Source organism: Benincasa hispida, chromosome 7, assembly GCF_009727055.1.
Source record: "Benincasa hispida cultivar B227 chromosome 7, ASM972705v1, whole genome shotgun sequence".
NCBI classification, from domain to species: domain Eukaryota; kingdom Viridiplantae; phylum Streptophyta; class Magnoliopsida; order Cucurbitales; family Cucurbitaceae; genus Benincasa; species Benincasa hispida.
Window position 1 is genome coordinate 45,291,696 of NC_052355.1, and position 17,582 is coordinate 45,309,277.

General features: G+C 30.8%; 1 protein-coding gene and 1 long non-coding RNA gene across 2 annotated transcripts; both read left to right on the top strand.

The window, feature by feature from the left end:
- The first annotated feature begins 5,853 nt into the window (after window positions 1–5,853).
- On the top strand, window positions 5,854–7,776 carry LOC120081344 (homeobox-leucine zipper protein ATHB-13). Its single transcript, XM_039036113.1, has 3 exons — window positions 5,854–6,399; window positions 6,479–6,858; window positions 7,120–7,776. The coding sequence occupies exons 1-3, from the start codon at window positions 6,258–6,260 to the stop codon at window positions 7,501–7,503; spliced, it is 906 nt and encodes a 301-aa protein (XP_038892041.1). The 5' UTR covers window positions 5,854–6,257; the 3' UTR covers window positions 7,504–7,776.
- A 6,480-nt stretch (window positions 7,777–14,256) lies between these two features.
- On the top strand, window positions 14,257–16,929 carry LOC120081978. Its single transcript, XR_005483005.1, has 2 exons — window positions 14,257–14,620; window positions 16,324–16,929. It is a non-coding gene; the product is annotated as an uncharacterized LOC120081978 (long non-coding RNA).
- Window positions 16,930–17,582: the final 653 nt, after the last annotated feature.

The following is a 17,582-nucleotide window of genomic DNA, read 5'->3' on the forward strand; positions in this document are numbered from 1 at the left end:
AAGAATCCCGAGGCCTAAGAGTGATTGATTCGTCTTCCTTTATGTTAGTGAAGGAAGGATATGACGTCCTTCATCACTATTGAGGACAAAATTTGAGGTTCACATCATACCTTATTTTAATATTTATTAGATATATACACATGTATTAATCAATCTTATCCTATCCTTCTTTTCTTTTCTATTCCCTCCCTCTCCTCTCTTACGTCTTACGTTATGTTTGTAAAGGATTCCAAATCCTTTGTCAAAGCAAAGGGCCCAACGGTATGTATGGCCATCTCTTCACAGATGGCCAGAGTGCAGCTGCCATCCGCTTTAAGGGATAGGAAGCTCTATTTAGATATCTCTTCACTATATCCACAAATTTAATCTAAATTTGGGTAGAATAAAATGTTTTGTATATGTGAGTTAATAATGGTTATTAGTTAAAATTCAAAATCTTACTAAAGATAGATGAAATTCACTTTTTCCAATTTCTCTACTAAGACATAATTTGAATCCAAGCAAGAATTTAGGTCACATCCATCATAGGTAAAACAATTAATCCAAGTGACACTACAATGACTTTGAGAATAAGATTTTGTGATAAAAACAACTTAAGTGGGAGAGGAGATTAAAAAGAAAAAAACTTAAAAGAGATTCCACTGATTGACTTCAATAACAAAGTCCCATGAACTATGATTGAGGCATGAATTAAAAATGATTAAACAACCTAGAAGGACGGTAGAATAAGCCACAATTTTGTGTAGGTGGACAAGGAATGAAAATCACAAGTTAAATCCAAAATCACACACACACACAACTATAATATATTGTAGTTGTGTGTTGTAATAAAACACCTCTCCTTTTCTACTAACAAACACTATAATTATGATATCCAAAAGGAAGGCACACCATTGGAAATGTCTTTGAAACATCCTAAAAGTTCTCTTTAACTAATTAAAACACTCTATTATAAAATAAATAAATTAATTAATTGAATTGAATTTGGGTATGATATCTCCAAAAAACTCACTGTTATATACCATGAAAAGAACCAGCCAAATTATCCCGATAACTTCCAGGACCGATGTGAATTATGACGTACAGTTAAAAAAGAAAACATACATATAAATATACAAATACAAAAGTGGACAAATCAGCTTCTTGGAGCATTCTTCAAAATTTAAAATTAGGTTTGATTTTTTAAAAGAAAAACAGCATCCTCTCCACTTGTTTGACAAAAGGGACACAAAACTTTTAAGATTTTTATTTCAATCTAAACAAGGTAGCAATGGTTAAAGCCACTTTCTTTTCCCTCCCTTTTCATATTATACAAATATAAATATACAACACTACGTTCATTTCAATCTGCAAAAGAAAATCTTTTTAGAAGACTTTTTGAATCCTAAACAAACTCACTGTTCATAAATGTTCAAACCAATCAGAAAATTGTCCCTACCAAACCAACGGCTGAGATTGCGAATATCACCTTAGCCATAAGTCATTATTATAATAATAACCTTTCTTTTTATAATTAAAGAAACCGTAAACTAAACCAGTTGTTGGGGAATCCCTATCGCTGCATATCTTCCTGAGTGGAAGGGGAAATGAATATATATTTATAGGAAACAAAGCATTCAGAAAACTTAATTTAAAAAATTACATTTATTTTTTAAAGAAAAAGAGAGAGAAAATCGAGTGACGTCAGAGAGAGGAAGCACATGGGATCAATCAGTGTCAGCTGAATACACCAGAAGCATGAACACATGTGGAGGAGAAGATTCAGATTACTAATTAAAAATTATTATTATTTTTTATATATAATAAAGAAATTTAATTTAAGTATTTGAAAAAAAAAATGTGCAACAGGGCAGGGGGAAGAACATGGATCCACCCCATTCCAATGGGGCAGTGCAAAGCTTCCAACTCATATGGCATGTGATGCAGCTGAGAATCCTTTGTCTCTGCCCAATTTCTTTTTTCAAAGTCACTATTTTCCTTTTCTTTTTTCTTTTTTATTTTCCCTCCTAAATGGGACCTCTTTTCAGTCTCGTCATCACCAATTCAAAGGACATCACCAGGGTCCCCTATTTTCTAACCTCTCTAGGCTTCATTTTGATGGAATCCCCCTCCATTTTTTTCTTTCAAACCCTAAACCCTCAAAAGAAAAGTAATTTAATTCATATTTATACCAATTTTGACTGTCTGAATTTATTAAACAAATCCACTGTTGAGGAAAAAAAGGAATCTCTGAAATATTTGGATGGAGTAGTGGATATATACAATTCCCAAAATCAAGGTGGATCATGTTCATGTGTGGCTGCTGATTAGTTTAGTTTTTATTGAATTTTTGATGTGTTATCTGGGAGGTTAAATCATGTGATGGAAGATTTGACAGAGGAAAAAAGAAAAAAAAAAATGAAAAAGAAAAAGAAAGAAACTGTCGAAAGAAGTTAGATGATGAAATGTGCATACAAATCTGTGGCAGCAGAAGTCCACTAATATTGAGTTTATTTATGGGACCAATATGATGGCCTTTAAAATTGCTTTCATGGGTCCTATTTGGTCTCTGTTTCTTTCCATGTACGTTATGGAATCAATTCAACTTAGAAGAAAGAAGAAATATTGCTACAAAAGAGGCTTTGAGTTTTGAGAGTCGATGCCTTCCTGTTTAATTACCTATTCATTTTTGCATATTCACTGTACTCTCTGTTTCTGTGTGCGTTGCCTTAGCCCTTTAGCCTTATCCCTACTTCAACTAACTTGCTTTTTCCATGCATCCATTCTCTCTTTTCTTTCCTCTCCCCACAAAATCACTATGCCCCACCCTTTCATTTATCTCAATTATAAAACAATAGAAAAAGGCTATTTTTATGGCGAAATTTGCTTCTTGATCATTCCCCTTTATAACCTTAATCCCAATTCAATCAATATAATCTGTGATCTCAGATTACAAATGTTAAAATACACTTATTTCCTCTTAGAGATTGTATGATGGTTCAAATCTCTCTACTTTCAAATGCATAGCACTCGCCCATTGTTTTCGAGTCATTGAAATTTTTATATACCACTATTCAAATGCACATGTAAAATGGAGGAAAAATATTGTTTAGTACATTAAATTGTTGTGTTTAATATGGAGGTTGTAAAGTCTCAAACCATGATTTGAAATATATGGATTCAACACCTAGTAGCTCTGCATTCCCCCGACATCCCATGCGACACACTACTTGCTTGAGTTATGTTTCTTTCGGAGTGAAGATTGTTTTTACAAGCTAACACATGTACTTTAACATGTTTTATTCTTACTAGCACATTCCTTAAAAGAAGTATACAGTGACTTTCACTCATCATAACATTTCTCCAAACTAAATCATGTCTAACTTTTGAATTCTTGCAAACCTCATTTAACTTAATATCATATCTTGCATAGTTTCAGAATCTCTCTCATTCGAATGTAAAATTAATTCATTAACGTATCACATGCTCTTTATATGATAGTGACAATGGACCCTTCCACCGCAACTCCACATACATTATTGTTCACTTTGGGTATAAACTCTCGTGACTTTATTTTTTATTTCTCTTCGAAAGATTTTATACTGATCTTCACTTATATATCCATGATCTATGATCCTTCACTCTCGTCCAAACCAACTCCTTTTCTCTAGAGCGCACCTTCACCATGTCTATTTTATGAAGCTCAAAACTTTATTTAGCACTGAAGTATTCTACAAACATTGTTAAGGCATGACACTTAACATCAATTGTTAGAGGCAAATGGATCTAATATGATCCTATATTATCTACTTTTGATATAAACCTTTTATAGTTTTGTTTTTGATTTCATCTAAAATGTCTTGTATTAATGTAGATATATCCTATCCTTCACTTATATATTCACGATGTCTTTTCCTCTTATATAATCTATATAAAACTTTGATCGCATTCATAACCTTATACATTAAAAATGGTAATAGATACAGAATGTGCATGAAGTGAAAACTATGTATTAAAAGCTAAAAGAGATTTGCATGGGAGATGTAAGTGAAATAAATAAATAAAGGACAAAGTGAGAAGTATGATTATAAGTGAGAGAAAAGGACAAAAGGAGGCAGTGAGTGGGAATGAGTGAAAGGGGCAGAAAGATCAGCAAAGAGTATTGAAAATGGATTGGCAATGGACAAATATTAGACATCATATTGGGGAACGAAGACGTAATACCAGCTCCACTCCTCCCCTTCTTTTCTCTCTTATCAATCATCATCATCATCTTAGTTTCTAAAATTAAAAATAAAATAATAAAAAATAACCTCTACGGAGTTATTCAGACCCCCAACTTCTAATTGGTGTTTCCAACTATTATAACCTACAATTCATTATAGTATAATTATTTCAAATCATCATTTGTCCCAATATTTACTATTTGTTGCAATATTAATATTTTCTTTTCGTCATGTCTTCTTTTCTTTATTACAATGTTTAAGTGTTTACTAATTTTCACTCATCGTGTCTTTCCTTCTTCCTTGTAGTGCCTACTATTTCCTATTCGTTATGTTTTTTCTCTCTTTATTACAATAGTTACTATTTCTTTCTATATTAAAATAGTTTACATCATAAACACAGATTATTATAACTCAAATGAAAATAGTATGTACCTATAGATGGTAATAATTATGAACTATAATAACCAACTTAACGTCTTAAATGTCCCTTACATCACTACACACTGAACTCTTTTCACTTTCAAACTTGTAGAAAGAAAAAAAAAGAAAGAAAGAAGGAAAGAAAAATGAAAAAATTGATGATGGGAAAGAGGTTGGTCCTGGTGCACGATACCCTGTTGGTGGGTTAGGTAGCAACCCCTGCCCACCCTTTCTTCGGACCCATCCCTTAGATTCCTGCCCCCACCACTCTCTCTAAACCATCCTAGCCAACTCACTAACTTCTCTTTTTCCTTTTCTTAAGTTACCTCTTTTTTTTTTTTTTTTTTTTTTTTTTTTTTTTTTTTTTTTTTTTCTTCAAACACTTCTTTTTTTACTTTACATTCTTCTTCTAAACAAACCACACACAAAAAGGAAAATAAAAAAAGATATTGCCTTTTTCACTGATTATATATCACCTATACCAAGTTTTCTTCTCTTCTTTTTCCCCCTTTCTCTCAAATCACCCTTTTCAATATTTGGTTGTTAAGGCTTAAGATTTTGGGATTGAAGAAAAAATAGACCCTTTTGGATTTTGAATCGTTGAAATTTTTTGAATTGTACATCTTACACTTAAATTGAAAATCCTCCCCTCATTTAAAGGCTTTAACAACTAAATTGAAATCTACCAACTTCAAAAGTACTTTACCTTCATCTTCATATTTATTTTTATATATATATATATATATATATTGTGTGTGTTTGTATGTGTTTTTTTTCTCTCTTTTTCATACAACTGTCATCCATATGATGATTTGTGGCAAAAGCGCCATTCGTTTTCTCCAAAAAGATCTCAAAAAAAGTTACCCATTAACACTAACTCTTTGATTAAAGCTAATGATGAAAAATTTTGACTTCAGCCATAATTATTACTTCCAACTTAATTTCCTCCTTGTAATTTCTTTTTTTATTTATTTACACAGCTGAGTACTTAAAATCAGAATTTTCAATTCTTTTAACGTGTTTAATTTATTGTTCGATGTAGATTTTGTGTTAATACATACTAAACATCTGAATTTAATGAAAACAATGTTTCAATATTACTGCAGCTGTTGTTTGGTTTCATTATTTAAATTATTAATAGCTTCTCTCCATTATATATCCGTACAGGATGAAAATTTGTAATTAAAAGCTGCCTGAATTATGCATTTTCCCAATAAAAATAAAAGGAAAAAAAAAAAAGAAAAAGAAAAAGAAGGAAAGAATCCTGCAGCTCAAATACGAAGCTAAGAAGAAGTGAGATCACACGTTCCCCCTCTTTGTTTCTCTCTCTCTTTCTACGTATCTATAGAGAGAAGAAATTAATGGAGGTGTTTGTAGAAGCTGATATGGTATACAACCCAATATTTCTCATATAAATGTCTCCCATCTCTCTTCTCTCCATTAATTGAACCAACCCAACTTGGCCTTTTCCAAAAAAAAAAAAAAAAAAAAAAATTGTGCTTCTACAAGTGAACCCACGAAAAGAAAAAAAAAAGAAAAAAAAGGGAAAACCCAATCCATATATTCAATCCCACTTCCATTAACAAGACAAGATTCCAGCCGCACACGGCGGCGATTGAAGCTCCGGCCACCATGACAAGCAATGGGATGGCTTTTTTCCCAGCAAATTTCATGCTACAAACTTCCCATGAAGATCATGATCATCATCACCACTCTAATTCTCCTCCATCTCTCAACCCAATTCTACCTTCTTGCACACCCCAAGATTTTCATGGTATTTCTCAATCATATATGTAGAAAAAGATTTAATCTTTGACATGGGTTTTTCATTAAAAATTGAATCTTTATTGCAGGAGTTGCATCTTTTCTAGGAAAACGATCTATGTCATTTTCAGGGGCGGAAATGGTGGAAGAAGGTAATAACGGTGAGGATGAATTTTCTGATGATGGGTCACAGGCAGGTGAGAAAAAGAGAAGACTTAACATGGAGCAAGTGAAAACACTTGAGAAAAACTTCGAATTGGGAAATAAGCTTGAACCTGAGAGAAAAATGCAGCTAGCTAGAGCCCTTGGTTTACAGCCAAGACAAATTGCTATTTGGTTTCAAAACAGAAGGGCTCGCTGGAAAACTAAGCAGCTTGAAAAAGACTATGATCTTCTCAAAAGACAATTTGAAGCTATCAAATCAGATAATGAAGCCCTCAAATCCCACAACCAAAAACTTCAAGCAGAGGTAATCCATCATCCCTTTTTCATAAACTTTAGATTTTGATATTAATATTAGTACATGATGAATAAATTTCTCTGTCTTGCCATGCATCTAAGTGTAAGGAATCATTATTCTTGAGATTGAAGGCAAAAATATGGTAATCATTAGTCCAAAAAGGTGCATAGGATTATTATTACAAATGGGTTCTTTTTTTTTTTTTTTTTTTTTTTGGTAAATGGGAAATTATATTGAAGTTTATGAAATTGGTGAAATGTTGGGGGACAGATAATGGCACTAAAAAGTAGAGAGCCAACAGAATCAATCAATCTGAACAAAGAAACAGAGGGATCTTGCAGTAACAGAAGTGAAAACAGCTCTGATAATATAAAATTAGACATATCAAGAACACCAGCCATTGATAGCCCTCATCAGCATCAGCATCAACATCCAACAAATAGGCCTCTTTTTCCCACTTCTTCATTAAGGCCACCAGCTTTGGCTCAACTCTTTCAAACTTCCTCAAGATCATCAGATCATCCACCTAAGCAAATTGATAACAATCATCATCAAATCCCCAAAGAAGAAAGCAGCAGTTTGTCCAATATGTTCTGTGGAATGGATGATCATTCTGGTTTCTGGCCTTGGTTGGAGCAACAACATTTCAACTGATATCATCTTCATCATCATCATCATCATCATCATCCATATCCATCAAGTTCCCTACTTCTCTCTCTCTCTCTCTCTCTCTCTCTCTCCCCCCCCCCCCCCCCCCCCCCCCCCCCCCCATAATATCAAAAAGAAAAAAAATTATATATTAATAATGTCATAATATTAATATGTTTAATTTAATTGGATTTTTCTCAGAGAAATATGATCAAGACTTCTCCCTTCCACCCCCCTCCCCACAATGAATTTGCAATTTGTCATGAGTTTTCTTCTCCATTCATATCTCAACTTAAAGGGCTGTGTTTTTTATTTCTTTTATTTCTTTTTCTTTTTGGTGTTAGATTATTTGTCATTGTATAAATTAGTGGAATATATATATATTTATATTTTCAGGTGGCGGTTATTGATAACCCCCTTATGGAGGAATAATAAAGATGTTCTTTTTTTGGGTTTTGAATTTGAAGTAACTAAACATATAAAGAGTATGGCAAACATATCTTGTTGAAGGAAGACATTAATGAAAAATATAATCAATGTTGAGAGATTGCATGAGAGAATTGCAAGACCTAATTCCATTAAAAATGAAAAGGTATTTGCTTAGTTTTCTGTGTCAAAGACAGTAAAGTGAATGCGATTGCAATGATTTTTTGTGGTGATTTGGCTGCATGGCCACTGTGAAGTGTGAACCAAAAGAAAGAAAAGAAAAAAATCTACCATGAAAAGCCAACAAGGCAGCTGCTAAATGGTCTCTAAAAATAACATTTAAGAGAGAGAGAGAAAAGGAGGAATCAAAACACACATCCCAAGATTGGAAAGAGGACAAAGAGATGGAAGAATGGTAGAAGAAAACAAAAGAAAGTTGGAGAAATGGTCACTCTCGTGAAATGGACGTATTCAGTGGCTGATTGTTTTTCTTTATAATGACAAATCATACCAAAGAAAAAAACATAAAAATGGGGTATCAAACTTATGAAACAAAATTGCACCTCTCTTTTTTTCTCTCTCTCTCTCTCAAGAGCTCTCATGTGAACCCCCCATCCTCAACCACTCCTCTACTCATCTCCACATCTTTCGTTTTCCTTCTACAATTTTATTCAATCAACTCCTCACAATATGATCGCATAATGGAAACCCTTTTCATTCTTAAACTTTCATATTAGTAAAAATTTACTTTATAAACTTTAGTTGAATATGATTTAATCTTCATCTGTATGCGTAAAAAATTTCATTAAATCTTAATAATTTTTTTCTTGAGACTAAAATGTTATAGATTGTACCATAACCAAATGGTTAGTTATCAAAATTAAAAAACTAAATTGTTGTTACCACCTAAAGATAAAGACTAAATTATTAGTTTCATGAAAATTTAAGGTTGTAATCTAAATTTTAAGTTTTTCTCGCAATTCTCTAATCCTATGTATTGCTTCCAAGTTTGTAACTTTCTTTTTACATGCAGTCCCAAATTTTGGTTATTCTTTTGTACTTATTTATCTAACATCAAAAGAAACAATCATATAATGTATACATCATGTGTTTTTCTTTTACCCAAGAGAGCTTCTTTTCCATAACTAATTTTGATTGTCATCTCAAAATTTTGAGCTATGAATGGAAGATGTAAAGAAACAAGTTTAAGTATGTTTTGTATTTGGGAAAAATGAAAGGTAAGTCTATGGCATAACGGTTGAATCATGATTCACAAGTATATAGTCCAAAAGTCAAAGTTTTGCGAAGAATCGGGTTGGTTTGGCCTAAAAGTCCAACCTTAGATTTACCTTTATTATCTGTATATCTATATCATAATATTAGTAGATGGGTTTATACATTTTAATTTGGCTATAAAATCCAAACTTCGTCCATCTTTAATTTATTACATATTTGTGATGCTCGAATGAGGGCCGCATGAATGAGTTGACCTGCATCCAAATAAGAGGGTTCTCAAACAAACACAAATATACTTATTAGCTTTTTCTAACTAATCTATTATTTTTCTTTTTGGTCTTTCGACCGTGTCTCAGTACATCTCTAAGAGATTATACCGAAATTCGAGAATTTTTCCAAAATATAGTGTGATCTTTCTAAATCTTATACCAAATTTTATATATTTTCAAATCTACTACGTATTTTTTTTTACATATACCAAATCTTATACGTAATTTTTTAAATCTTGAGTCCCATTTCCAATTTTCAAAACAATTTATCAATTACTCAAATGATTTTTTTAGATGGATCTTAGGTGATTTATTTTGGTTTTTAAATTTTTGGAAAAATTAAGTTTTTTTTTTTAAATGATAATAATAATAATAATAAAATATGAAAAATATATAAAATCTCGGTATGAATCTCAAGTAGATTAACACCGAGATCATGAATTTTCGGACAGATTAATACTGAGATTTTATATATTTTTCATATCTTACTTTTTTTTTTGGCAAAGTTTAATCTTTCCCAAAATTTAAAAAATCAAAATACAATCATCCCTCTAAAAAAATATAATTGGTAAATTGACCTAAAATTACATAATAATTGAATATAATATTTGGTAAAGATAATCGAATTTGGAGAAAATTTAAAAATATATAAGATTTGGTATAATATTTGGATAGACTATTTAATATTGGAAAAAAAAATACTAGAATCTCGATGTTTAATCTCTCCGAGATGTACCAAGAAAGGCCGCCAAAAGAAGTTAGAAAAAGTGATTTTTTAAACTAAATCTCGGTGGTCGATCTTGTCCTAGATCCACCAAGAAAAACTAGTTTGACGAATTTTTTAAAATCGTGCTAGTTTTGAAAGATGAAAAGTTGAGGGTGTTATTTCTGATAATTTCCTTATTTCCTGTATCTACAACGTTAGTGATTCAATTGTACGAAACTCTAAAATTAAGACCCTGTTTGGTAACCATTTGATTTTAAGTTTTGTTTTTTTTTTAAAAAAAAAATTAAGTCTATAAACACTCATTTCACCTCTAATTTTTTTGACTTGTTATTTAATATTTTTCAAATTTTTTTTAAAAAATTAATCAAAATTTGAAAACTAGAAATGTTAGATGATATAAGATTAAATTTGGACAATTGATGATTTTAGATTGTATGAGAGTAAGTGGTAAGAGAGGTCCTATGTTCAAACCTTCTTTAATGAATATTGATTTTCACACTTTTTAAGAAACGTGTAAATTAGAACAAAACATACTAAAAATATGTGTTCAGTCAATCAGTTAAAAGAATGATAATTAAAAAGTAAAAAAAAAAAAAAAAAAATTTGTTTTCAGATCCGAAATTTTAAATTGAAATAATAGATAATATTTTCATTAGAATAAAATGTTTAAAATGAAATCCAAAAAAAAAAAAAAAAAAAATTTTGATATACGAACCAAAAAGGCAAAATTCTTATTAGCTAAACTGGACAATAATATTACATTAGCATGATAGAAATATATAGAGAACTCTCTTATCCAACCATTTTGTTCTCCCAAAATTAGATAATAATCTTTTAGGGTAAGTAACGTGTTGAGTAAGCACTTACAAATTTTAACGTCAAATTGGAAAATACTTTCTCTAATATAACCTAATTTTTCGGGGTAAATTATCGAGAATAACACTATCAAGTTTTTACTTTCAAATTTAAAACGTTTTTTAAAAATTCATCAAACTAGTTCTTCCTAATACATACCAGACGATGACCATCGAGATTTAGATAAACAAATTGTTTTTTTTTTTAACCTATCAATTGCTTTGGGTCTTCTTGGTAAAATCTCAAGTAATGTTAATACCGAGATTCTACTTATTTCTCCAAATATTATATAATCTTTCCAAATCTTATACCAAATTTTATATTTTTTTAAATTTTTTCCAAATTCGATTATTTTTACCAAATCTTATATCATAAATGAGTCTACCGATTATGATTTTTCAAATGGATCTCAAGTGTACTATGATTTTTAAATTTTGTAAAAGATCAAATTTTGCAAATAAAAAATTAAAATTTGGGAAAACATAAATAATCCCGGTTTTAATTTTGCCTGAAATTTCACAAAGGCCATTATATAGAATCTCGGTGTTAATTTTGTCTAAGATTACACCAAGATTCTTTACATCTCCCAAAATAGCTGAACAATCGATAAGTTAGAAAAAATTAAATTTTTATGTAAATCTCGATTGTCAATCTCTGATAAGATGGACCGAGAAAAATTATTGTAACAAATTTTCAAAAGAGTACTAATTTTGAAAAATGAAAACTTGAAGAGGTTATTTTTGACCATTTCTTATTTTTCTTGTAAATATCTATCCTTTCATTTAAAATTATGTTATATAAATTATCGAGTCAAATTTAACAATCAATTAAATTGGGCCTGAAGAGGCTATTTCTTACCATTTCTTATTTTTCTTCTAAATATCTATCATTTCATTTTAAATTATGCTATTATAAATTATCGAGTCAAATTTAACAATCAATTAAATTGGGATAGTTTTTTTTTTTTCTTTTTTCTTCTTTTTTTTTTCTTTTGAAAGAGAAGAGAACTTATCACTAAAATGAAAATATAAGAAATTGTCATAAATAGATGGTTGAAGTTTTCATCTTACAAAACTTGTACCTTTTCTAAAACTTCAAATAAAAAAATTAACTTTTTTCTATGATTTTTTTAGCTTTCTCGATATGGTAGATTACATCGAAATTCTACTACTTTTTCAAAATATAATCTAATGTTTCCAAATCTTATGTCAAATCTTATATATTTTCAAATGTTCTCCAAATTCGTTATCTTGATCAAATATTATATCAAAATCTTAAGTAATTTTTCAAATATTTAACCCAATTTCTAATCACCAAGTCAATTTACCAATTATCCAAATCTTTAACATAAATTCTAATTTCCAAATTAATTTACCAATTACGTAAATTATTTTTTCAAGTGATTGCAGCCGATTATAAAATGAAATTTTATAAACAATATATTATAGAAGCTTAAATTGAAAAGACAGCCAATTATGGATGATCAAGATGGGCTCATAGGAGAGACAGTAGAGATGTTTGGATATAATTAGCAACTTTTAAAGTATTAAAGAAATTAAAAACTGATTTACATAATACAGTGGATGTAATTAGCAACTGGTAGAGTTTAAAGAAATTTAAAACTGACATTACATAATTTAAAGAAGACGACAAGTTCTGCATTTTCTTCTGGTCTGGGCATCCATGCTCTGTTCTATGCATATTTCAGTCTTCCATCTTCGATGCACCACATTTAGTTCTTGGAAAATACCTCTCTCTAAATTTATGTGGAAAAAAAATTCCAAAACGGAGAAGAAAAAAAAGACCAAAAAGATTCCATTACTGAAAACTTTTATTACAATTACACAATATAATTCATTACATACAGCATTCCCACAAAATTTTTATACTACTCGACACTCAGTCTTTTAGAGTGACACAATCCATACTATTCACAATACCTTTCAAGAATATGTGGAAGCTTAGGCAATAATATAACCACATAACATAATCAGAATTATATAAATTACGAACTTAAAGATCTGATACCACTTGTCGGGAAAAATTTCTTAATATTATAGTAGGATAAACAGAAAAATGACATAGAATTTTTTTTTTTAAAAAAAAACTAGAAACACGAGAATTAAAAATTTTACTATACGTGATAGTTCTCTCTCTTGACCCAATTACAAGAATTTAACTAGAGTTAGTACACCCAAGCTCAAAGTATTTCTAACTAGAATGATTTGAAATCAAAGACATGAGATTGCTTGGATCCCATCACTTTTCCAATGTAGAACAACTACACTTCAAATATTTTGTCAAAACTCATCATTAGCTTCATACACTCTTTCGATAATTTTACTCACACATTTAAGAAAGTTTTAATATTTTATATCATTATAAATTCATGATTTAAATTGATACCTCTTCAAATTCAAAATTTAAGAGTGTAGATTATTTTTTTTTCAAAATTATTTAAAGTTTAAATAAGGATATAGAATACACGGTTCTTTAAATAATAAATAAAAAAACCAACGTAAGTAAAATTTAGTGATAATTGACTTATACTTTTTCGATGTTGGAAGTTATTATCTTTGTGCTATACATTTATTTTGTGTTTTTTACTTTTTGAGTATTGTGCTCTACATTTATTGTATTAAAAAATACTAAATATTTAAGACATATTAACCTATAAGTTTAAAGACCAAATTATCTATCATAACTTAGTTTTTAGTGTTTAATCGTGAAAAAAAAAAATCTTTATATATAATAAATAAATAAAATCAAAACAAGCCTATAACATATATAGGGCTCATTTGGATTGACTTGGGAAAGAAATATTTTTCAAAAAAATCATTTTTATTTAAATACTTTTTTAAAAAACTGATTAAAATATACTTAAAATTTGTTTTAATTGATTGTCAAACACCTCAATTTCTTCCAAAATGACTTTTTTTTTTTAATAAACGCTTGAAAATGTATTCCAAACACACGTATAATGTGTCAGAAACTAGAAAAGTTTGTGGCTTAAATTCTCTACCCTCTAGGCTCTATTGCACTAAAACTAATAATATATAAATAAATAAATAAGGTTAAGTTACAAGTTTAGTTTTAAAATTTTAAGTGTGTCTATTGGTCAATAAACTTAGTGTGTGTTTGGACACTTGGAACGACATTGTGTTCTAATGGAATGGGCTTACAAGCCCATGTTTGGTTGGCTTGTAATCTAGCTCGGTTTGGAATCCAAACCCTTTCCATTTCCCATTTCCCATCGGTTTCACACCCACTAGTCCCGGGTTTCACGTCACGCATTAATCATTCTATCTCTCTTTCCTCATCAGTCCCTTCCTCTCACAATGTCTAGTCTTCTTCAGATCTTCTTCCCCTTTTATCTTCTTCTCTTTGAAACCCTAATCTAATTTGCGTGTTTTCACCATGAATGACGTTCGGTCTACTTCCCTCTTCTATGAAATCATGATCTATGGAACTCCTAAGCGAAGGGAAAGTAGAAGTTTTCCATTACCACTCCAATGACAAAAAATCATGTCTCTTGCCACCATGAAGAGTTTGACATGAGGAGATCTTGTGACGGTTGAAAGCTTGGTAGGGGAGAGCTCCTTCCTGAGAGGTTATTTCCTTTCTTTTGAGGGCGATGATGATAGTTTTTTTTTTCATCTATGTGATTTTCAATCCCGATTTTCGCTTGCTTCAGATTCAATCTAATTCGATTTCAGTTTGAATGTTTCTGATCTATTATGCTTTAGTATTTTTTTTTTTGCATGTTCTGGATATATTCTTATTTGGTTTTAATTTGAGTGCTTCAATCCCGATTTTCATTACTTTTGATTCAGTTTTCGTTCACTTACTTTAGATCTGATCTAATTTGATTTTGGTTTGAATGTTTTCGTTCTATTGTACTTTATTATTTGTTTTGCATGTTCTAGATCTATTCTTATTAGGTTATAATTTGAATGCTTCAATTCCGATTTTCATTACTATTGATTTGGTTTTCATTCGATTGCTTCAGATCCGATCTGATTCGATTTTGGTTTGAATGTTTTTTATCTACTGTACTTTAATATCTGTTTGCATGTTCTGTATCTATTCTTATTTGGTTTTAATTTGAATGCTTCAATCTCGATTTTTGTTACTTTTAATTTAGTTTTTGTTTGCTTGCTTTAGATCTGATCGGATTCGAATTTAGTTTGAATGTTTTCGATCTATTGTGCTTTAGTATTTGTTTGTATGTTCTGGATCTATTCTTTTTAGTTTTAATTGAATGCTTCAATCTCGATTTTTTAGTCAGTAGCTATTATTCTTATTTGGTTTTCGTTCAAATCCTTCCCATATTATCAGGTCGATGATGATTACTTGTTTTTTCAAACTCTTTAATTAAGTGGCTTTATATTTTCCACATAAATTATTTGTTTTTCAATACTTACAATTTTGTTTTCATTCGTTGAATTGAGAATAGTTTTTTATTATTCATGTTTTATTTCATTGCCTCATTACTTTTTTAAAACTTAAAAATCAAATTTTCATTTATTACTTTCATTCTTTGTTAGATTTGTGTGTGTTTGTCAAATAAAACAGTTTTTATCATATATTCATTGGTTCATCTAACCTGAAGCCTCTTTATGCTCAAAAAAAATTATTTTTTTTTGTTTGGTTTATTATGTTTTTGTGTGATTATAACTTAAACATATTGTTTTTCTAATTTATTTCATTAATACTTGGAAAATTGATTTTGATTTTGTTGTTATTTTTACCATCCGAAGGTTTGTTTTCTGTATGAGTAAATCAAAATTCCATATCTAAGGCCAATATTTTGAGATTTCATTTTATCATTTATGATAGTTTCCAATTTATATTTGTGTTATGATTATTTTTTGTTTGAATCTATTGGTTGGACCATTAATTTGATTATAATCAATCAGGTTACTTTCATGTCTTTTCATGTAATAATGAAAAATTAGTATTAATTCTTGCATTTATTTTTTGGGTCATTAAGTTCTATGGTTGAACCCAAACTTGGATTTAAAGAGTTAGGACATTGAAGAACCAGCACAGTGCCATTTTAGAGATGTTAGGCTCAGGATGTAGCGGATCAGTTGGAATGCTGAGCAAAAATGCATTGATTGTGAACCGAAGATATTCAACACATGGGTTACCCAATTTGTGTGTCTGTAAAATATAATTTTGTTTATTTATTTTCAAAATTTTTTGTATGACACATAACAAATTTCATGTCATGCAAAGTCACCCCAATGCTAAGGGATTGAGACATAAGTCATTCCCATTGTATGACAGTTTGAAGATAATATTTGGCAGGGATAGAGCAAGAGGGGGGCTTGCCACTACACCAAATGATGTTGGAGCAGAACCTGATATGGACGAGGACAATGAAGGTTTAAACAACCAGTCCCCAGACTTCGAGAATTTCTACATTCTTGATCCACCATTGGTCGATCTGCCCATAGGGAGGACCTCTTGAACGCCAGAGTGGTAAATTGACTGGGACTGGAGCGACGCCAAGGAGTCGAAGATCTTGTTCATCCCCTATATATAACACAGATGTGATGCGAGAGACGTATCAGCTCACCACAAATGCTATTAATAGGATTTCACAGTGGCCATTTGTAAAGGATGAGATGGCAATGCGTAAACATCGAGAATTGTACGCAGAGCTACAATAAATTCCTGGACTATCACCGCAAGATGGCCTAACGATTGCCCGGTCATTGCTTGCAGATCCTATGTTGCTCACCTATTTCATGGACTTCCCAACAAAATGGAAGTTTAATAATTACATGCAAGTCCTTGAACGTGTTGAGATTGGTATCCTAATTCTCTTGGTAGTCTCGTAATTTATAAACACCTCTGTAAACATATTGTTAATTAATATAATAAATGTTATTTAATAAGCATTTACTCAAATCCAATAAACTAATATCCGTGGTTATTTCATGTAACTTAAGCATGTATGTAGAGACATACAACTGGATCATGTCTTAAGTAATAAACTAAATGATCTGTAGTATAATAATAAAGGAGGGATACCTTATCCTGATGACACTACGGATACGGCCTGCTTTGTAGATGTTACAAGTACTGTAAAGTGCTCCAAATGGTTTGATCCTGACAATTCATGTGGAGACATGCGAGCGGGGTATCCTATACAAAGAGTTTGTATAAGATCGGACCACGAGATGATTAGTCTCTTTATATAATATCGTTGATAATTGAGACTTACATTTCACTAAAATGACCATAGGTGACATGACTTTAATCCTGAGTGAGTTGGGAACTCTTGGCTATGAGGGCGATTCTTTGATTTGTATGGGTGAGAGTGGCCAGATTGCCAACTTAACAAGCCTACCTTTTTGGGGATTTGTCTGATTGGAAAGTTGGGAACTCAGCTACACAAGACAGAATTCACTCCTTCCCCGAAGTAGGGGTAGGTAGATAAATTGCTCACTTAAGGGCTGATTCTAGGTCTTGAACATAGTGGCCACACCCTCTCCTAGCCCGAGAGGACTTAGTCATAGTATGACTATGACTTATTGTTCATTAGAGAAATCAGTGGTACT

Bases quoted from the DNA above. Each gene is read 5' to 3' on its own strand.
- LOC120081344 (XM_039036113.1), top strand. From the start codon at position 6,258: ATGACAAGCAATGGGATGGCTTTTTTCCCAGCAAATTTCATGCTACAA. The intron at 6,400-6,478 runs GTATTTCTCAAT...TCTTTATTGCAG, and splicing joins CACACCCCAAGATTTTCATG to GAGTTGCATCTTTTCTAGGA. The intron at 6,859-7,119 runs GTAATCCATCAT...GTTGGGGGACAG, and splicing joins ACCAAAAACTTCAAGCAGAG to ATAATGGCACTAAAAAGTAG.